The following is a 23,592-nucleotide window of genomic DNA, read 5'->3' as shown; positions in this document are numbered from 1 at the left end:
CTGACACCAATTTTTTGACACCAACTGGGTGTCCTACAACTCAATTCAATTCTAACACTACTTAGAGTTAGCAAAGACCCCAAAAGTTAAGGGCTCAGTCTCACAAGACTGCCCCCCTTCAAATGCCAGTTACAACTTTCAGGTGTCTCCAAGATACCTACATTTCTGCCTGGACAACTACAAATTCAAGGCTTCTCACAACCCTCTCAGGTTTTAAAATTTGCTAGAACAATTCATAGAACTCAAGAAAGCTCTATACTCACAATTGCCATTTTATTATAAAGGATACAAACGAACAGCCAGATGAAGGGATACATAGGGCAAGGTCTAGGCAAGTCCTGAGCACAGGAGCTTCTGTCCCCATGGAGTCTGGGTGCACCACTCTCCCAGTACATCAATGAGTTCACCGACCAGGAAGCTCCATTGAGCTTGGTGTCTGGAGTTTTTATATGGGATTTCATTATGTGGGCATGATTGATTAAATTGTTGACCATTATTAAACTCAATCTCCAGAAGACCTACACACACTTCTGTTTTTCTTTCACCAAAAGGGAGCTTCAGAGAGATAGTTTTGTTCTATCTGCAAAGCATTTAAAGTCACAGATTGGTAGAAACAAATATAGATCATTTAAAAATTATTAGAAAGGGGAGAACTCATATTCTATTCATTTATCACGTCCAACCTCACACCCAGGATGGGAATCCTTTCCATAATAAGCCTTCCTAATGGATGGCACATATGTGAGGATTTGGAAAATAAATGTAATTATTTAAACTTCACTTTCCCACCTTACACTTGTTAGGATGGTTACTATTAAAAAAAGAAAACAGAAAATAACAAGTGTTGATAAGAGAGTGGAGAAATTAGAACCCTTGTGTTTTGTTGGTGGGAAAGTAAAATCATGCATCTGCTGTGGAAAATAGTATGGTAGTTCCTTACTATTTAAAATTTTAAAATAGAATTATTCTATGAACCAGATATTCTACTTCTGGGTATATACTCCCAAAGAAGTGAAAGCAGGGACTCAAACAGATACTTGCACACACAATAGCCAAAAACGGTAGGCAACCTATGTGCTCATCAACAAATGAATGGATAAACAAAATACATAACTGGATTATTATTCAGCTTTAAAAAGGAAGGAAATTCTGATACAGGCTACAACATGGATGATTCTTGAGGATACTATGTTAAGTGAAATAAGCCAGTCACAAAAGACAAATGCTGCATGATTCTACTAATATGAGATATGTAGAACTGTTAAATTCATAGAGACAGAAAGTAGAATGGGAATTGCCAGAGGCTTGGGCAGGGGCAGGAGGAAGGGTGAGTAGGTAGTCATTGTTTAATGGTATATAGTTTCAGTTTTACAAGGTGAAAGAGTTCTGGAGATTGAACAACAATGTGAACAAAGTTAAAACTACTGTGCTGTACACTTAAAAATGGTTAAGATGGTACATTTTATGGTATGTGTATTTTACCACAATTTTTTTTTACAGCTATGGCTGTCCAAAGCCATCCTTAATTACATTTCTGAAGTTAGACTTAAAAAAACAAAAATGAAAGTAAAAATAAACAAAAAAACTCTTTCATTTTCCTACTTCTAAAACCAAAGCTAGGAGGAAATATTCTACTCATCCCTGATTCCCAAAAGCTATTTCTTTGAAAACATTAATAAAATTAATAAAATCCTAACTAGATTTATCAATAAAAAAGAGACAAAACAGGGACTTCCCTGGTGGTCCAATGGTTAAGATGCCGCCCTTCCACTGCTCCACTGCAGGGGGCATGGGTTTGATCCCTGGTCGAGGAACTAAGATCCCGCATGCTGTGCAGTGCAGCCAAAAAAAAAAAAAAAGAGAGAGAGAGACAAAACACATAATCCATTATCAGGAATGATATAGAGTGCCATTATAGATCCTTCAAATATTAGAAGGATAACAAGGGAATAGTATAAACAACACTGTGCCAGAAAGATGCAGAAAAAAACATAAACAAAATTCAACATTCAGTCATGAAAAATTTTAAAAGGATTTGGGATGGAAAGGAACTTACTCAACCTGATAAAGAACTTTACAAAAACCAGCATCTAACATCGTACTTTTAGTATCAAGTGAGAGGGTGAACACTTTCCTGCTAAGATCGGAAGATAACAAAGATGTCCGCTGTAATTCCTTCTACTCAGCATCATACTGGAGGTCCTAGCCAGTGTACTAAGTTAAGAAAAAGAAATCAAAAGGCTTACGTATTGGAAAGAAAGAGATAAAACTGTTTTTATTCACAGACAAGTGATAGTCTATGTAGAAAAATCCTTAGGAATCTACGTCCACTTCCCAAAACACTAGAACTAATAATAATAAATAACAAAATATGTGCAAGACCTGTACACTTAAGACAGACATTGCAGAGAGAAGCTAAAGAAAATGGAACTAAATACATGAAATGGAAGTCTCAATATTATTAAGGTATCAATCCTCCTCAATTGATCTAGAGAGCCAAGGCCATCCCAATCAAAATTCTAGCAGACTTTTATTTTTGGACAAGCTGATATAAAATTTATAAGGAAATGCAAAGGATCTAGAATAGTTAATCAACCTTGAAAAAGAAATACAGAGTTGACAACTTATACTTTGGATTTTAAGCTATAATAATCAAGATGGTATAATAATGGTGTAAGGATAGAAAATCAACCATTGCAACAGAAGAGGGGGCCAAGAAATTGAAATATTCGTATGTGGTCAATTGATTTTGGACAAAGATACCAAGATAATTCGAAAGAGAAAAAGATAGTCTTTTCTGTAATAATCCTGGAACAAATAGATAAACATATTACTAAAAATGAACCTTAATACCTACCTCATACAAAAATTAACTTGAGATGAAATATACTAAAATGCAAAAGCAAATCTATAAAGCTTCTGAAAGAAAACAGAAAACTATCTTCACAACGTTGGAATAGGCAAGGTTTTAGGCAGACAGAAAAAGTGCTAACCATAAAAATTAGACAAATCAGACTACCAACACTAAACGTATCTGCTCTTTAAAGCATAACATTAGGAAAAGAAAAGAGAAGACTGGGAGAAAATATTTGCAAAAAATGTACCTGAAAAAGGACTTGTAATCAGACTATATACAGAACTCAGTGTAAACAATTTGACTAAAAAACGGAAAAATGATCTTGCAGGCACTTCAAAAAGAATATACAAATGGCCAGTAAGCGCATCAAAAGATGCTCAACGTAATGATTCATCAGGAAAATGCAGTTAAAACCACTGTGAGATATTGTTTCACATTCACTAGAATGGCTAAAATTAAAAACACTGTTGATACTATGTGTTGGGGAGAATGTGGAGAAACAAGACTCCTAATCATTGCCGTGAAGTGGTATAACAACTTTGGAAAACAGTTTGGCGGTTTCTTATATAGTTAAATCTACACCTACCCTATGATCTAGCAATTATATTCTTAGGCATTTCCCCCAAGAGAAATGAAAATAATGCGTCCACAAAAAGCTTGAGCAAGAATGTTCATAGCAGATTTTATTCCTGTGAGCTTCAACATGTGAACAACCCAAGTGTATATAAACAAGGTAAATGGATAAGCAAATTGTGGTATATTCATACACTGGATAACTACACAGTAGTAGCAAGAAATGAATTACTGAAACATGTATCACAGAGATGAATCTCAAATGTGTATAACAGCTTGGGGGTAAAAACAGGAGGCTGACCCTGTGGGATGAAGGACCAAGATCTTGGCACACATGTTAACGCATACACCAGAATGCTGCCACACGTGGTGGGAAGCTCAGGCAACAGGATACCTTTTAACACTTATTGATATGCCGTGTTATGGAAGGCCATCTACTGAGGACACTCTAGACACCTTAGATGGTGAGTTCCACTAGGGGACCTATAGGACCCCTTTCAAAACTAAGATTCTATGATTTGTCCATAATTATTTCATTCATGTTGATGTTGTCTCCTTAACTGTGTTGTACAAGTTCTTTGAGAGCAGTAAACTGAGTTTATAGCCTGGACTACACCACAGTGCTAACATGTCACTTATAAACAAATCACATTTACAGAGTGTTTGTCACAGGCCAGACACTGTTTTAAGTGCTTTTCATGTGTTAGCTCATTTCTTTGCAAAAGCCTCATGAGATTGGTAATGGCCAAGACTTCACAGCAGGGGTGTAGAGGCAAGATCCTAACCCAAGAACCCTGACTCCAGAGCCTCTGCTTTAATCCACGCTCACTGCCTCTTATCGGGCACAAAAATAGATGCTCAGCTAAGCAATTATGAAGGGCCTGAGTGATGGCTGGCCCTTGAACTCAATTTGTGGTTCAGTTGTTCAAAATGTGTTGTTTTTGAAGTCACCGGTTAATTTCTATATAAACTACTAACCACATCCAACTGACTCAGAAGGGGGTATTTGTCCCTAAGAGAAAGAGGTGAGAAAATGCAGCTGTATCAATGCAAACACATCAGCCCAGAGAAAGTGACCTGCTTGCTGGGCTAGCAGTTTTCTTTTAACCAACAGCACAGTCCGTATCTCTCACACTGCATGAAGTGTGAAAGACAGCAATGCACTGTTTTTGGAACTGGACTGATATGGCCTTGGAGAAATCCTTTGTGCTTTTGACAAAATAAACAAGCAGTGTCCAAAACTCCAAATTAAAAAGGGCTAAATAATAGTCATTGTTATAATTCACTTTTTATTTAAATTGAGGATTCTGTTTAAAAAGTGCTGGCTCAACCACTATATTAAATCATTAACTTGACTTGAAATCTTAAACAACATTTCGGCAAGGTAAGTTTCACACCTGAGTTGCTTTTTAATGAAGTCTGTTGGCAAATCTAGTACAATATCCAAAAGTCAGGATTTAATATGCAATCAATACCTGTATTCAGTAGGAAGCTGCATTCCTTCTACCCAAATGTCAGATAGCTCACCCACTGTGGATGGCAATAAACAAGCAAGGCAGAAGTCATAGGTATAAGATCTAGACTGCTAACAAGTGATGATGGTCTGAAGATATATTTTGAAACTAACTAAAATAACGTCAAAAGAGCATAAAACATGCATGTGTGAGCTGAGCCAGAAGGAGGACAGGGGTTAAACTGGAACTGAGGAGATGGGACCTGATCTCACAGGAGAGAGAAGGAAGAAATTTTTTAAGTGGCCTATATCGCCACAGAATGGGTTCAGGTCCTAAAAGAATGTAATGCTAACAGGACATAAATTCTTTTCCCTTAGCAGATCCAGAGAAACTACCAGACCTCTAGAAACTACAACTCAGTAACTTGATCACGCTTCTAGAGTAGTGATGCACCTAAGTGAAAAAACCATACTTCAGATCTATATAATGACTGGCTTAAGTAACTGGCACCAAATCCTTTCTCGTCCTGATTAAAGGAGGTAATTTGTAACAAAGAGGGATGCTGCCATCTAGAGACAGAGTGTAAAGTAAGGAGAAAGTTTCTGAATGTTGGAAATGGACCATTTTGGTCTAAGGTTGGCTGTGTTAAACTTTAGTTGTCTGCAGAGAAATGAAATTGCAGATCAAGATTTGTGTGCATGTGTGTTTTTATAAGCTGAGCATGGGTAAGACATATACCGGTGCTACAGATTATGAGGTTCTGTTTGTTCAACAAGACCAACTTTGTTATAAGGAGCTTCATTCTCAAGCTTTGGTGTTATTTGCCATTTTTCTTTTTGAAAATTGAGTAAGCTAAAATTAATTAGTAGAAGTGATTGTTTTGATAGTGGGATGAAGCAAAGGAGGTTTAGAGGGGTTTGTAGAAAACAACTAGCTACAAATTTAAAGGTAAGAAAAAACCAAAAAGATAGAGAAAACAAATCTTCAAAAAAAACCCCACCATAGGGACTTCCCTAGTGGTCCAGTGGGTAAGACTACCCGCTCCCAACGCAGGGGGCCTGGGTTTGATTCCTGGTCGGGGAACTAGATCCCGCACGCATGCCACAACTAAGAGTCTGCATGCCAGAACTAAGAAGTCCCCATGCTGCAACTAAAGATCCCGCGTACTGCAATTAAGACCTGGTGCAGCCAAAAATAAATAAATAAAATAATAAATAAATAAATATTCTTTAAAAACCCCACCATAATAGATGTGCCAAACTTCTTTCTATCTTTGTGAACGTTTCTCACATTTTAAGGCTTAAACTCAAGATATTGTTCATTATCTTGCTCATAGCATGCAATTAACGCTTACCAAATAAATCAATATTTTTCTTCCCCAAAATTTCCTCCGAGTGATTGATATTCATAAATCATTGAATGTTGGGGCTTCAAAGATCACGTAGTACAACTGAATTTACATATTAGAAAACTGAAACCAGAGGAGCTAAGTCATCTACTCAAAGTTAGTAGTTAGTGCAAAGAGCTGGGACTATATGTCCATCTACATCTATCTAAGAATTTTATGATATGAGGACCATCATTATTAAAAGTATATAACATGGTTAAAAAATTAAGATGAGATAAACTTGAGTTTTACCTCATTAAAAAAATACCCATAAGAAGATTATTTACTTGGTATGTAATATTAATACACATTAAGCATGTAGAGAAAATGATGAGCATGTCAGGGAGGGAGGAAGGAGAAATGGGAAGAGTAGAGGGAGGGAAACGTGTAGGGAGACAAGGAAGATGGGTGTTAGAGAGAAATATGGAGCCAAATGGAAGCAAAGAAAGGACGAGGAGACAAATGAGGGAAAGCTGATTTTAAAAAAAGATCCAAAATGTGGTATACACATACAATGGAATATTACTCAGCCTTTACAAGGAATAAAATTCTAACATATGCTATAACACAGATGGACCTTGAAGACATCATGCTAAGTGAAATAAGTCAGACCCAAAAAGACAAATATTGTCTGACCCCACTTACATTAGGTACCTAGTCAGATTCAAGGAATCGGAAAGTCGAACAGTGGTTACCAAGGGCTGGGGGGAGAGTGGAATGGGGAGTTCGTGTTTAATAGGTAGAGAATATCAGTTTGGAATGATGAAAAATTTCTCGAGATGGATGGTGTTGATAGTTATGTATTGTGAAAATACCTAATACCACTGAACTGTATTTAAAATGGTAAAATTTATGTTATGTATATTTTCACACAATAAAAAATGCTTTAAAAAAAGATATCACATAATTACAATATCTCCTCTGATCCTTTCATCTTGACTTGTCATAATAGCTCAATGATCATAAAAGCTTGAAGGAAAGAAGATGAATAAATATAAAGGATTGTTCTCAGGTTTTTTGGGGTTCTTTTTGAGACTTTTTCAAGTCATATACATTTGAAAACTGATTAAGTTTTTATCCTGTAATCTTCTTTAGCATGGTGAACAAATGTTTCTGGTAAGGTTTACAAATTGCTACCTGGCCTTTACTTCTCTCAAACTAGTGCTAATGCAGAGCAGTGAGACGTGTGCAGGACCATCTGCGGCAGGTGGCACAGTACCCCTGCTCCATTTCTGTGCCCCGAGGGCGAGCAGGGCATTTCAGTTCTCACACACGTAAGGTGAGGATGAATGTTGACCTCCGGGGGCTTCCGCGAGTTCCCAAGAGGAGAATGGGGTCCAGGCCTTCCGGGCTTGTGAGGGCCTTGGGTGGCAGCCCTGCTCCTTTCTTCCTGCCTAGGCCTCCGAGGTCTTGTTCTCAGTGGAATAACATCCATTTATTCCTGTGAAACGGGAAAACAAGGAGCCTTTTCTCCTGCTTGCTCAAAGGCTCAGGGCAAAGAGGAGTGAGTTTAAGGAAAAGAGTTTGGGAATTGCAAGAAGTTGCAATCAAGCTTCTCTATCCGGCCTTGGAATCCATGAGGGAATTTAAAAATAGTGTACTTCTTTACTGAAGAGGAAGAGCTTAAATTTATCTGGATTCAATATATGAAGCAGCATTTCAGCTATATCTAATAGTCTTTGTGAAGAGTGATTTAATTATTACTAATATGATATTTTGTGTCAAAATCACCTCTAAATTTAGCAGCGCAGAAAACGCTAGGGAATTACTTAAAATTAACAGATACCATTTTAAACCTGTACAATACTTATCTTCAACATGCCATGAAAACTAGACTATATTTCCATCCCCTCCTCCCTCAGCAAAATGGAGAGACCCACTTCTAACATATGGAAGCATTTTCACACTGCAAATTATTCTGAGGGGAAAATATGTGATTTATAAATGCTGTCAAATGAAATATGTATTTCCAATGGTACCGAAGTGACCAGGCACATCACAAGACACGTTCTGCATCTTTACTACCCCATGGGCATAAACGAAGGAATGGTGTAGAGAAAGAGCAAACAGCTCTTTCTGGCATTATCAATCCAGAGGGCCCACATTTGCTGCTGACAAACATATTCAAGTGATTAAAGATTACAGGTAACCTTATCACAAAGGCATACAATAGTTTATATTCCATAAACTATATATATCTATAATACTTATAGATAAAATAACACCTTCAAATTTTGGAGAAATGGGTATGCTCTGTCAAAAGTAATACATTCTTCTGAGTCAATTTTGCCAGTGGCTGAAAATAAATATTGACATAGAGGTTTTAAACTGCTAGGCTCACCATGCCATTTGCCTGCCAACATTCTCAAACAAACCTTTTTAAAGTCAAAATACAAACAAAATGGTAAGAATAAGTGAAGCATCTTGCATGTTTATAGATGGCAAAACAAAAGTGCAGGAATACTCACACAGTCTAGGATGACATCTCAACTAGGCTCGTACAGACCACAAAAGCAGAAGGGCTATCACAACCCAGGTACATCACAGCTTCATAAGAAAAGAAGCTGTAAAATAGGCATTTAACTAAGCCAAGAGGGAGCCTTTCTTAGAGGAAAAAACATGAGATTCGGAGTTAGCTCTCATGTGTTTTAGTCCCAGATCTCTAAGTACTAGCTGCATGACCTTGCACACATCTTGTAATTCTGGAGGCTTAGTTGTCTCATGATCCAAGGGTTTAATAACTTACCTCTTGAGGATCGTATCATGTAGTAAGAGCTGCGATTTACCGAGTACTTCTCATATGCCAGGTACTGTGCTTAGCATTTTATCTACATTACCTCGCTAAATCCTTACAACTTTGTGAAGTATGTCTTACTATTCCCATTTTACAGATGAGTAAACGTGGCCTCAGAGAGATCAAGTGATCTGCCCTAGCTCACAAATTAGTGAATTGAAGAGATGGAATTTGAATCCAGTCTAGTTTTTGCCAAAGTTTAGGTTTATAAAACCATGCATTCTGGCTCCTGGTAGTCATTTACTTAGTCACCAAAGATTAATATATTTAAACATGTTTTATAATGGGTGAAGTATGATACAAATATACATTTTCACATTACACATGTGCATAAAAGAAGCATCATGGGAGATCAGCAAGGTCTAACTCTTAGGTCATATAAACTTAAACATTTCAAAAGGCAAAAGGTTAAAGACTAGTCATGACATGCATATGCATGTCATATGGTACTGTTTTAAGAAGAAAGAAAAAGAAATAATTCAAAGAGTCATGTTTTGACACTGAAACAATAGTAAAATTTAATGGAGTATGCTGTGTTGGCTGTTGAAAAAGGTCTCTTGGAAAACAAGAAGGTCTTCATGAAACCGTTCAACTCACTGATCATCCCCAAATATAAAGCACACTGCACATGACGACCATGTCTTTTGGGATACATTACAGAACACTCTCAAAAATATAAAGCCAGTTTCTTCCTTCATCACTGTATTTTGATCTGCAGAGTGATTTTGCCAGATGTTCTGTATCAAATGACTTAATGAAAGTTTTCTGTTTTTTAAAATCTGTGAAGTTCCCTATTTATAATGACATTAGTGAAGTACATGGCTTTAAGAAATGAGAAGAATTTTTCTTCAATTGAATTGCCACAAATCTCCAGATTCTAAAATGCAAACGAAATCAAGTCACTGGCCATAGCCCACTACCACATATGACTGGATTATAAACTAAGCAGCATGGTTTGGTGTTGAGGTTGGAGTGAGAACGCATTAAACACAGAGTTTTCAGGGGCTTGGTCCGACCTCCAGAAGGGTAGCAAGGTCTGTGTGTGACACAACCTCTAGTTCTGGCTCACATCAGATACTTTAATTATTTTTATGTCTTGGTTTTTCGAAATTGATCTGTGTCTAGATTGAGACCAATATACAAACCAGTTGAGAAAAGAGTCTAAAGTCTTTGGAACTTACAATGAATGGATCTCTTGAAGACTAGCAGCATAAGAAGCAGAGGAGTTCAGAAAATCGGATGGATTAGACGAAGTTCTCAGTGGTAATGGCTGTATTCAGTGGGTTGCGAGATACTTTTCTCATCTTCTTCTCCAATGTCCTATTCAGAATGTCCCATTCTGAAAATGAGTAATTTCTTTATCAGCATGGTATTTATGAGAAAAGGGATAGCTTCCTTCGTTTTATTCTAATGTTGATTCTTTTTTTTTCTCAAGTGTGTGCTCACATTGAATCAAAACTAAGAAATTCTAGATTTCTTAGAGCAGGCAGTTTATAATTCCATTTCCAACAAAAATTTACAGCAGTTCAAAAAATTCAGAATTGGGTTGAAAAGTGTTTTCTCCTTTTACTTCCTATAATGTATGTATTACAACACGCTTGTATTCATAGTACACAATTGGTTATAACTTCAGCAGGGACGACAAGGCTGGAATTGTTCCAGCAGGGTCCATTTATCTTGTGTCTCAAGTTGAGCTGGTGCTTTGTGAGTTCAGCCTGGCAATTTCCTATGTAAACTGCCTGTTTCTCTCTGGGGTCCTGGTTATTTTACCTTCAAGTCAGTCAGTACAAAGCATCTGATAAAGTAGAATCAAGAGTGTCCCCTCATAGTTAATAATGACTCTGTGGCCCTACCACCTCCTTCTGTAAAGACATATTTTTTAATATTTTGGTGGGTAATTTGTTGTTTAGTTCATTCCTTTTGCATTTTTACAGAGTTCCTCCATAGATGGCTAGAAGTGAATACAGAATGTCTTATGCCTATAGCTCCTTCATGAATTGGCACAGATTCACTTTTCTTCTGGGGCAACAATTTGTCATTTCTTAAAACTATCTTAAAATATTTTAACATAGATTTGAGGCCTTTTTTTTTAAAATCAAGATTGTGATTCAGACCCTCTACATCTCCTCTTCCTGGGTCTCCTGCCATGATTTATCTTTTCTTCTACAGAAGACGTCATTTTTTATAGTTGAGACTTTAGATGTTTTAAATTCCTGTTGAAAAATCTTTGAACTATGACAAATGCTTTTGATGTAGTTTATGCTTTCAGGCTAAATTTTTGCTTTGCAGAAATAAACATTTTAACTGACATTTAATAATCCCAAGCAAAGATATTTTCTAAAAAAATTTCCATTACTCAGATTTCAGACATATTATTAAAACAGAAGACTCCTTGTATCAGAGAGGAAATCACTGTTTTAAGCAGAATATCTGAATAACTGATTTCAATATCAGTATCGACATTTCAATATCCTAACTACAGGCATTTCTTTTTAGGTCTTCAGAGTAGCCCTTGACTTCACCTTACACTGAATCACAATAATCATAGTGTGTGGTTTGGGTTGTAATTATTTTCTCGTTAACTGTCAGGTTACTCAGAACGTCTGGAGGTTTAGTCATTAACTCCAAGGGTCTCCACTGCCATCTTCCTAGATTTGGTCTCAGTGGGCAGACACCTGGAGGTGCTTTAGAGGACCGGTCCTCAAATACGTATACAGACCACCTGGGGATCTTGTAAAATGCAGATTCTGATGCAGTAGGTCTGGGGTGAGGCCTGAGAGTCTGCATTTCTAACAAGTCCCTGGTCAATGCTGCTAGTCTGTCTGGACCACACTTTGAGGGGCAACAATCTCTAAAACTATCAATGGGCCATGGGCCTGAATTCAGAAACTTCCTGATATTAAAAAAGGAAAAGAAAGATAGGAGTAAAACAAGGAAAAGTGAGAAGAAAACCAGGGGTAAGAATAAGGTAATGAGTGAAAGGAAAAAGAAAGACCTTTGAGAACAATTAAGAATTTTCCCCAGAGCTAACAGGGTAGCTAGGTGATGGCAATGACATAGGACTGGAGGGGAGGAGGGAAGGGAAGCTAACTTTTATTGAGTGTCTTCTGTGCAACCTGTGCTCTGACATACTGCCATGTGTTTAGGCATGTATGTGTAAATGTATATATATGGATGTATCTATCTGTGTATATATGGAGGATGGATCGATAGAGAGATAGATATTCTACCTTGTTCCAAAAAGGTTTGAAGAAGCTGTACCAGGTGCTCTTACATGCACACATTCCTTCAATCCTCATAACAACCCTTTTAAAATATATATCGAGAGAGATGAGAAAGCTAAGCCTTGCAGTAATTTTTTTAAAAGCACAGCTCTAGGACTATCTGACTTCAGAGCTCCAAAATCCATGCTTTGACCAGTCAGAGAGCCAGACACGAGTGAAAGAGGTGAAGAGGACAGTTTTGGAGCGTGAGAAGAAATGAGAAAAGAGGACGTGGCAGAGACACATGGAAAAATCCAGGAAGAAAGGGAGAGGAAAATGCAGGGCATGCCAGGGCTGCAGTCCAAGTGGATAATTCCAGTCCTGGTAGCAATTAGAGGCGACCCATTTGGCAGTGTCCGCTCCTCTGCAGGGGGGTTGTTGCCACCATCTTTCCTGCCAAGAGTGTTTCCACAACCTTTGTGGCCCTGGTTGCAGTAGCCTGGTTCTATCCAGGGCGGAGAACTCAGTTTTCACCTTAATCACCTTAAACTACCGAGCAGGATGAAGCAGTCTGCCAGACTCTCGGTGGGAGAAGCCATGTAGCAGAAACTTGCGACCCATAGAGCTTCCTGCCCCCATGCCCATTGGGACTCCATTCTCAGTCTATTCCTCCTCTTCCGGATCTGCTGTTGGCTCAGTAGATACTCTTAAACCTCCTCCTCTGAGAAGACTGAAAATCCTCCAGTTACTTTCCTACAAACAGGTGTGTCAGAGACTGAGTGCCAATAAAATATATTGAAAACAAAAAGGTAGGAACAAGACCTTACAACTCACCCAAAATTTGGGGGGAAATTTATGGTACATATTAGAATAGGGAGAAAAGAAGTGTATATTTACTGTTAACACTGACCACTATACTACCTTAGAATCCTGAAGAACAAAGCTTTTACATTATGCATAATGCTCTAGCTGAATTCTTGTCTGGAGATGTGAAGGAGTATTTTGAATGAAGGTGAAGGACAAGAATGTAAAACGATGCTTTTGTTGTGGTCATCCATGTACAATGCTTGGTGTCAGTCTATTTATCTCTTGTAAAAATAAAATACAGTGTGTGTGTGTGAAAAAAAAAAAAAAAGAATGTAAAACGCCTTTCAGTAGATTAGACGGCATTATAAAGAGCAGATCTTTAGTTATTCAGAAGCGTGTTATTGCACTCTGAATTCAGTGAATCCATCTTGCTCACCCATCTATTTCCATATATCTCTATGCAAAGAACAGTTAGGCCAAAGAAATAAGATACTGGGTACTTGTTAAGCAGTATAATTCAATAAGAAGTCTGTCGTTGGCCAGGAGCGTGAGAATTGTCCTTTGATCATGAGTGTCTGACACTATGGTAGAAAAGAAATTATTTTCAAATTCGGTTTTTATTTTTTCAAAGTTACGTATATTCCTGTGGTTTAAGGGATCAAATGGTCCTACAAGGCTTTTCTGGAAAAAAGTAGCAATCTCCTCCCGGCCCCTTCCTCTGCTTTCTTTTTTCTTGGTCCCCAGAGGTAACAGCATCCAACCCACAGCTGTTTCTTTTGTATTAACCTCCATATAACCAAATACCAGGCATTTAGGGCTACTTCTTTATATTTATGTTTAGGTGCTACTGGTATGCAACTATGGAAGAATTTAGGTCCCTTTCACAGATTTTTCCGACCCCTTCAACCCACTACCACCATACACATGAATGCTTTCCATTCCCCCATCTTCCCAAAATCACTGCATCAGAAGTCTGATTAGATCAGTATTCAGTATTCACATCGTCATGATTATGTAATATATTTTGATTACTTTTGTTTTCCTGCCCAACTTTTTGTTTTCTCTGGATTTAATAATTGTGTCATATTTTTGTTTTGTTTTCTTAGTTCCCTATGTACTAGTTACCAGTCAACCCCCAAAGTCTCTTCCAATTATCTAAATATGCTTTCAAAATATTCAGTTACTTGAGATATTCAACTGTTTTTAGTTCCATCCTTTTGGAGACTTCTTTCCTGGAGTCTCCTCAGGGACCTCCCCCATTGTGGACTGGTTATTCTCTGCAATCGGTGTACTGCTATCGTTCTGGGCTATCCTCTCACCATCATCCTGGAGGCTGCCTTCACCTCTTTCACCTCTTTTGAGTCGGTGCCCCTATTTCTTGGCTACTTAGTTTACTAGCTCTTTTGGTAGAGCACTTCCTTTAGAAGCATCCTGAGAATGGGTGCATGTGGGATACATACTCTGAGAGCTTACAGTTGGAAATGTTTTTATCATGTCTTTACACTTAATCGGTACTTTATATTAGCACATAATTCTAGACTGGAAATCATTTCCTTTCAGAGTGTTAAAAGCATTGATCCTTCGATTTCTAACTTACAGGACTGTTGTTGTGAAACCTAAAGCCATTCTGATACCTGACCCTTCATATGTGACTTTTTTTTTACCCCCTTCTCCATGCCAATAGGACCTTTTCTTAGTGGTGTTCTAAGATTTCATGATGTGCATTGGTACGGTTCTATTTTCATGTATTGTTCTGAGTATTGGATTGGCTCTTTCAAACTGGAAACATATGTCTTTTGATTTGGGGAATTTTAATGATCTATTTGTTGATAATTTCAAGCCCTCTTTTTCCTGTATTCTCTTTCTCTATAGCTTCTATTAGTCAGGCATTGAAGTGACTCTTGGACTGATCATCTGAGTTTTCTTATCTCTTCTCACATTTTTCATTTCTGTTCTTTTGCTCTGCTATGTGGACTATTTACTCAATTTTATTCTCTAAATCTTCTATTGATGTTTTTAAGTCAACATTGATTCTACTACCATATTTTAAAGTCTAAATTTCTAAAAGCTTATTCTTGTTCTGTGTTGCTCTTTTTAAAAAATAGTATTCTGCTTTTGCTTCATGGATATGTCATATTTGTGAGGATATTAATTATAAACATATTAGATATATAATTATAAAATATATATGTATGAAAATAAATTATTTGTATATAATTTTATAAAATATATATTAAACTCTCTGCATAGTCTTTTCCCTCCAGTTTACTTTCCTTCTGTTTACTCATTCAATCACTGAATTGTATGTCTGGTGACCCTTGACTGCCTGCTTATATTTAAGAAAGGGGCACTCACTAAAAAGCTCATTGGCAGCTATGTGCACTTGCACTGGGGACTCATCATCTGGTTTGACCATTCACTGAAAAATTTGTTTGTCAATATCTTTTGTTCTTTTCTTTCGGGTTGGTCAGACTCTCCAGAGAAAAATCTTATAATTTCCTGCCTGGAGGAAATAAACCTTGCTGCCAGCATTCTGTGAACTGCGTAGAGAATGCTCAGACAGAACCTCAATAATATTTTGTATGCGTGGTACGCAGTATAACAGCTCCCTAAAGATGTCTGTATCCTAATGCTCAGAACCTGTAAATATGTACCTTATGTGGCAAAAGAAACCCAGTAGATGTGATTAAGGATCTTGAGATGGGAAGATTATCTTAGATAATCCAACTTCATCTTCAGCCTCATCTTATACCACTGTCCTCTCTCTCTTACCTTGCAAAGTGACTTGTATACAGTCACCCCTCAATATATATTTGTTGAATAAGTGGATTGATCAACAAATATATTAGAAAGAAGAAAGGATAAATTTTAAAATATATCATTTTAAGGACCGTGATCTTTTTTTTTTTTTTTAATTAATTAATTAATTTATTTTTGGCTGTGTTGGGTCTCCGTTTCTGTGCGAGGGCTTTTTCTAGTTGTGGCGAGCGGGGGCCACTCTTCATTGCGATGCGCGGGCCTCTCACTGTTGCGGCCTCTCTTGTTGCGGAGCACAAGCTCCAAACGCACAGGCTCAGTAGTTGTGGCTCACGGGCCTAGTTGCTCCGCGGCATGTGGGATCTTCCCAGACCAGGGCTCGAACCTGTGTCCTCTGCACTGGCAGGCAGATTCTCAACCACTGCGCCACCAGGGAAGCCCCAAGGGCCATGATCTTATTTTCAGGTTTTCCTACTGGGTCAGGTTAGAAAACTGCTATGAACCCAACGGCTTGATAAATGTTTACTTTTGACTTTGTCTTTGGAGCCAAAGGACTGGTTTGAGAAAGGGAGAGAGAATCTAGATGGAGGAAGAGGTAAGGAGGTTACCTGTTTTCCAGCTAATGAGCTGGGCTGTGTCAGGGAGAGGAGGTAGCTGCACCGAGGCTAGTATACCTTCAATCAGACAATGTATACCTAGATCCTAGCAGAGCGGCTGGCACAAAAAGATACTCAATAAATATCTGTTGAATTGATGGAAAAAAATGGCCTTCCTACTTTACCACATGCCCTCCCAGCTACAAGTAACCCTTTATGATTTCCTACTTAATGCTGCCATTGAAGATCACCTTTGCCCGTTTTTAGCTCCATGTTTTGATAGAGGAAAAGTCAACATGCTATTTGTCTACGGTTAGGTCAAGTCATACTATTTTAAGGACAACTATCCTAAGTCCAATTTAGAAGAGGCCTATTTATTATTCCACTTCATAAGCATTCCACTGCACATTCACAAAGACTATGTCCTTTCAAAGTCATTAGAGATCTCATTTCTTAAATCTAATGTAATTGCTGAAAAAGGAGCTTGTTCTAAGAAAGAACAAAGAATTGAGCTACAGTTTAATATGGATGGCAAAGCCAATATGTTGTTGAGCATTTTCTGCTGTGGTTCACTTGGCTCCAAGGGCAGACAGCACAGAAAGCACTTGCATAAAAAAACGAAGCTTATCTTGCTGGACTGAAAGAAGGTACCCAAGTTCACAGGGCCCCCGGAGCTTGGCAAAGGGTGGTCTGGCAGAGTTTTGACACGCTATTATGGGATAAGATTGTGGGTAACTGGAAAACCCCTTCCTGCCGTATAAAAGATGTAATTATCTGGTAGTTCCTTGAAATTCTTCAGCTAGACTTTTATTTATTCAGCCAGTGATGGCAAATTACCTCAGCTTCTATGCCGGCATGATACATCGGTAATGGCTGCTAGAAGACTATAATGATAAAAGTTCTGAGGTAATATTGGGGCTCATCAAGAAAGTGTTGTCATAGATTAGCAATGTCAGCTATGAGTTTTGGAATAGGGATTGGTGTCATGCCACATATTTAATATCCTTTCAGGGTTTTTTTTGGTCTTGTTAAAATCTAAGTAATTATATCTAAAAATCCATATAATTTTCACATAAATTCTGTAAAGTAAGTACTGTTATAGTCTTCATTTTTTTTTTCGGATGAAGAAACTTAAGGTACAGACATATTGTTTCCAAAAGTATATTGCCAACTCGCGGTGGAACTTATATTTGAGCACATGCCTCCCTAACTCCAGAGCCCCTCTAAGCTTTTAACAACCATATAATCTTCCCTAAGAATTCTAGAGTGCTGACATTTAATGCTGTTATCACTCATTTATACCCTAGAGTGAATGAGTTCCTTTCTATCCTTACCTAAGATAGGAAAATATAAAAGATAAATAAGGTTGGCAGGGCTGAAGACAAACTACCTACTTTGCAATACTGTTTGAGACTGATTCTTAGTCTAAATATTGAAAACATGACTTAGTACATGACTAGTCAAGGAAATATGAATGATTCCTGGATCATTTAAGTACATCTGTACCATTTATATTTTGAGATCCAAACCAAGTAGAAGTATTATTCTCAGATGAGATTTTTCATCCTTTGAAATGTTTTATTCTAAAAGTAAGGATGTTAATCACTATGTCATGATGAGTTTCCAAATGCACGTAATTGTACTTTGTTTTCCTTAAACACTTAAAGGTTGTTCTTTTAATGGGATGATCTCTCTATTTATGGAAACATATTACTATCACTTTCCCCAAATATTTATTTCTCTAATTAATTGTTAAAATCATTTGTAAATATGCGATTTACAGCATTCATGTAAAACAGTTTGGATTTTACCCAAAGGCAGGGAAAAATACAAAACCAAAAAATCTTCAAATATTTGTAGTTGGTGTTAGAAATGTCAGAGTATTGTTTGATTTCTTGCATGTTCTTTTACTTTTACAGAAAAATCTGTCATTGCTCAACCAATATTTGTTTTTGAAAAGAGAAAACAAACTTTTAAGGTAAGATCAAGTTACTTTTCTTTGTCTGATTTTTTTTTTTAAGGTATTTATTTATTTTGGCTGCATTGGGTCTTTGCTGTGCGCCGGCTTTCTCTAGTTGCGGTGAGCAGGGCCTACTCTTCGTTGCGGTGCACGGGCTTCTCATTGCAGTGGCTTCTCTTGTTGAGGAGCACCGGCTCTAGGCACGTGGGCTTCAGTAGTTGCGGCGCGTTGGCTCAGTAGTTGTGGCTCACAGGCTCTAGAGCGCAGGCTCAGTAGTTATGGCACACAGGCTTAGTTGCTCCGCAGCATGTGGGATCTTCCCGGAGCAGGGATTGAACCCGTGTCCCCTGCATTGGCAGGCGGATTCTTAACCACTGCACCACCAGGGAAGTCCCTCTTTGATTTTTACTTTGACAAGATTGTATTTCGAGAAGCTAGCTATACTAAATGATATCACTGCTGCATAAATTTATCCTCTGTTCTTCACTTAGAGGAGTAGTAACTCCAGAATATTTACATCGTAGGGATTTAATGACAGCAATTTGGCTGAAATGGGAAGCCAGAGGCCTTATCTTGAAACTATGGATAACATGCCATTTTTACCAAATTATCTGGTTTTTTTTTTTTGGAGTCACTGGGAAAGGGGAGGGGCTGAAAGAGATTAGGAGGGCTAAGGCTCATCATGCGTTTCCCACCACTGACCTAGCTTAAAACTGGATATAAAATAAGTTCTAAACTGCAATATATGATTCAAAAGAAATCTTAAGGACTCTATTTGCTTTTTGAGCATCATACTAAAATCACTTGCTTTGAAAGACAAACGATAGCATTAGTAGCATTCTCACTTTAGCTTAACTAGTATTTTCTTGTTATTCATTCTTACTTATGGAGGTAATTTACCCTACTACCCACAAAACTAACTAAAGAAAAACTCAACTCCTAGTGAGTGAAGGTGAGCAGCTTTTCCTAGCCTAGTTGAATAGACCTGGCTTTAGAGAATTCTCTTATAAAGTGACAGGGTGAAAGTCTGATTTGAAAACAGCAGACACTCAGCTCTCACCGGTAGCTTTGTTTCCTTCCAGAGACCTGCAGAAGACACCCTGTATGAAGCAGCAGAACATGGTAATGATTTGTATCCTGTATTTCAAAAGCAATCTTTATGCAAAGAAATAAGGAGGCACAAGCATTTTGGCATGTGGCACAGACAATGTAAAATCGAATGGTTTTTCTTGTTTTTAAACATGCAAGTAGACTGGCTCCTGTTTTGAAAGATGACATGTAGGTCTTTGAGAACACTGATGTTAACAATGCTAAAATCCCATGATTCTCCACTGCCTGTACTTCAACCTTCCAAAAGCATTCTCTATGCAATCTCAGAATTTGTACGCAACTTCTTGCCAAAGCCACTTGTTTCTAATTGTTTCATAGTAGGATGATATGCCTATTGGTTTATAATCACCAAGTTATTAACCCCAATATCTAACACTATGCTTCAGGAATTAACACATTGTCAAATGATGATATATCTAGAGAAAAGGAAATTCTGTTTCTCCTCTCATATCATGGATTGAGGCTAATTTGTTATTGCAATCAGTTTTACCCTTCACATTGAATTTCTTACAGAATGTAATGATTCTTCAAGAAAGCGTGTCCGGTCTTCATCTTTTACTTTGCATACTACAGATTCTCAGTCCCAAGGAGGTAGGTATAGCCTTGACTGTTGAGTGTTCACTGTTATGTTTACTCTGAGTGTGATACTACTAAGGGACTTTTCAAACAGGTAATGTTTAAAAATCTACCCATTGATAATGTTTATAATATATTGTTGTATGAAAATAGCAGTCTATAAATGAATTGCACAGTGAGTTATTATTTAAAAATTCAATTAATCAACATTGGAAAAAAGACTGAAAGGATATAAACCACAGTGTTGGCAATGGTTATCTTAGGTAATGGGATTACAAGTGATTTGGTTCCCCTGTCCACCCCACCGCCCCACCCCCCCACCAACCCCCCCCCCCCCCCCGCACTTTGTATTTTGCTGTGTTCACAAAGTTTCTGCATTAAGCATGTATTAGCTTTACAATTAGGGGAAACTGCTATTTCCTCCTAAGTAAACATCTACTTAAATAAACAGATGTCTGTTTTTAAAAAAACACTTTATTCTAAGAACTTTATCATATGCTGTGTTTTGAATAAACCATTAACTTAGTTTGCCTCTCTCCTACACTCAAAGCACTCTGGTGACTCCTTTTATGATAGATCACACTGCCCTCTGCTGCGTCATACAGCTATTTATGTATATGTCTGTCTCCTCCACTGAGAGTTCCTTGAGGTCATCTTCATGCCTGATGGAGTATCTTACACACAATGAACATGTAAATATTTACTGAATTGACATAATTCTCACCAGAGGCACTCTTTATTTTTAATTGATAAAAATACAAAGATTTTTCTAATCTGGTGATAAAGAAAATTTTCCAAAACAGCAAAAATCCAAATCAAAAGAAAAACAAAACCCACTTCCTTATTGACTCCAGTTTGCAATCTGCTTTTAGCATCAACCTTGTCCCAGAAGCGACTAAGATCATCATCCTTCACGGATCTCCCGACCTTCCCCCCTTCTGGGCCAGGTAATAAAGAACTTCTTAGAACCTCAAGCCTGACACTCTGACTTTTCAAAATTCATTCTTATTCATGATGAGCTTTCTTTTTCGGCTACTATAAAACTCTGACATTTTAGTGGCAAATAAAATAGGGGCCTTAGCAAAGTATGCATGGAAGAATACCTTCTGAATTCCAGCCCCACAAACCTAGACAATCTATCTGTTTATTTTTGGTAGAAAGTTTAAGCTTGATTACGTTTTTTAGGATTTCATGTTTATGATAGCATTATTTTATGTAAGGTAGCCCTATAAAATATAGTAACTTGCTTTATTTTCCTTATTATTGTCCATCTGTACAGTTTATAATATATGTAGTACTCAAAATATATAACTATGTGTAGATTCTCAAAGTTTATGCTTTAAATTTATATTCTAAAGTTTAGAATATGATTCCTTTTGAATTTTTCACTAATTAAAACATTACTTCTTTTTATTTGAAATTTGTAATACTTTGCTAAGTAAAACTGTTTTATCATAATAAAATATTTGAAATGGTTGAAACATGCTCTACATCAAAATTATGATTTGTATTCTTGTATATTTTTGTATCTACTGAACAACCAACTGCCTTTTCCGAGTTAAGCTTACCACAAGAAACAGAAAATACAAGCTATTCACTTCCTTTTAGTGGATTCTACCCAGGAACCACAGAGTTTTCAAACTAATGAATTTATATTCTTATTAACAATTCCAAGCGTGACTAAGCAACAATATGGTCAGACACCTTTCACATACAGAAGAGATAGGTTCTAGTTCAATAAGCCCCATCTATATCTGCCTGACAAGTTACAGACATTAAGAGGAATAGGGGTCTTAATCCCAGAGGATTTGTTTTATTGTATTTGTGCGTAAAGTAAAGGGATGGCTTTAAATTATCTGGATAACTGCTTCAATTCATTTTCTAAAAATCAGACACACATACAAAAAGAATGAATAAAAAACCCACTGATATTACCAAGCACATCCCATTTTATGTTATGCAGAATCTTGGCGCTGTTGGAATGGAGACAAATAGTACAATTTTAAATGGCCATTCAGTGTTACTTTTCAATAATAAAGATCATAAAAACCATGTAATTGAACTTTGAATTAGAGAAGCTATTCTACCTCAACATTTATAATACCTCAAAGAAGCAATCCTTATTCTTTTCTCATCTCCTTTAATCCAACGCTCAATGGTTGCTATTTCTGCAATTTGCAACCAAGAGGTGATCTCTTTGAGATGTGTAGTACAGACATACCTCGTTTTATTGAGCTTCACAGGTATTGCATTTTCTACAAATTGAAAGTTTGTGGCAACCATACCTCAAGGAAGTCTATGGGTGCCACTTTTCCAACAGCATTTGCTTGCCTTGTGTCTCTGTGTCATATTTTGGTAATTCTCACAATATTTCAAACATTTTCATTATTATTATACCTGTTATGGTGATCTGTGATCAGTGATCTTAGGTGTTACTATTGTAATAGTAATTTTGGGGGGGTACTTAAACCATGACCATATAAGTTATGATGGCCAACTTAATAAATGTGTATGTTGACTGCTCCACCAACCAGCCTGCTCCCCCATCCCTCTCCCTATCCTCAGGCCTCCCTATTCCCTGAGATACAGCAATATTGAAATTAGGCCAGTTAATAACCTTATAGTGGCCTCTAAGTGTTTGAGTGAAAGGAAGAGTCACATGTCTCTCACTTTAAATCAAAAGTTAGAAGTGATTAAGTTTAGTGAGAAAGGCATGTCTAAAGCCAAGATAGGCCAAAAACTAGGCCTCTTGCACCAAATGGTTAGCAAATATGTGACTGTGAAGGAAAAGTTCCTGAAGGAAATTGAAAGTGCTACTCCAGTGAACACGTGAATGATAAGAAAGTGAAACAGACTTATTACTGATATGAAGAAAGTTCTAGTGGTCTGGAGAGAAGATCAAACCAGCCACAATATTCCTTCAAGCCAAAGCTTAATCAAGAACAAGGCCCTGACTCTTTTCAGTTCTGTAAAGGCTGAGAGAGTTGAGGAAGCTGCAAAAGACAAGTCTGAAGCTAGCAGAGGTTGGTTCATGAGGTTGAAGGAAAGAAGCCATCTCCATAACATAAAAGTACAAGGTGAAGCAGCAAGTGCTGATGTAGAAGCTGCAGCAAGTTATCCAGAAGATCTAGCTCAGATCATCAATGAAGGTGGCTACACTAAACAACAGATGCTCAATGTAGATGAAACAGCCTTATATTGGAAGAAGATGCCATCTAGGACTTTCATAGCTAGAGAGGAGAAGTCAATGCCTGGCCTCAAAGTTTCAAAGGACAGGCTGACTCTCTTGTTAGGGGCTAATGCAGCTGGAGACTTTAAATAGAAGCCAGTGCTTATTTAGCATTCTGAAAATTTAGGGCCCTTAAGAATTATGATAAATCTACTCTGCCTGTGTTCTATAAATGGAACAACAAAGCCTGGATGATGGCACACCTGTTTACAACATGGTTTGCTGAATATTTTAAGCCCACTGTTGTGACCTACTGCTCAGAAAAAGATTCCTTTCAAAATATTACTGT

General features: G+C 37.5%; 1 protein-coding gene and 1 long non-coding RNA gene across 4 annotated transcripts in view; one reads left to right on the top strand and one right to left on the bottom strand.

Moving 5' to 3' along the window:
* RANBP3L (RAN binding protein 3 like) overlaps positions 1-23,592 on the top strand; it is a 48,232-nt gene that overhangs the window by 4,504 nt on the left and 20,136 nt on the right. For all 3 annotated transcript variants that reach the window (XM_036849305.1, XM_036849304.1, XM_036849306.1), the window contains exons 2-5: positions 18,348-18,406; positions 19,471-19,510; positions 20,012-20,089; positions 20,947-21,021. In XM_036849305.1, the coding sequence (XP_036705200.1) occupies positions 18,348-18,406; positions 19,471-19,510; positions 20,012-20,089; positions 20,947-21,021 (252 nt within the window). The remainder of the gene's footprint in view (positions 1-18,347; positions 18,407-19,470; positions 19,511-20,011; positions 20,090-20,946; positions 21,022-23,592) is intronic.
* The window catches only part of LOC118893593, a 39,416-nt gene continuing 26,051 nt past the window's right edge, over positions 10,228-23,592 (bottom strand). The window contains exon 3 of the long non-coding RNA XR_005019504.1: positions 10,228-10,404. This is a non-coding gene — a long non-coding RNA (uncharacterized LOC118893593). The remainder of the gene's footprint in view (positions 10,405-23,592) is intronic.

The sequence above is a fragment of the Balaenoptera musculus genome, chromosome 3 (genome assembly GCF_009873245.2).
Source record: "Balaenoptera musculus isolate JJ_BM4_2016_0621 chromosome 3, mBalMus1.pri.v3, whole genome shotgun sequence".
Lineage (NCBI taxonomy): Eukaryota > Metazoa > Chordata > Mammalia > Artiodactyla > Balaenopteridae > Balaenoptera > Balaenoptera musculus.
The sequence above is the reverse complement of the archived record's forward strand: the minus strand, read 5'-3'. Positions and strand labels throughout refer to the sequence as shown.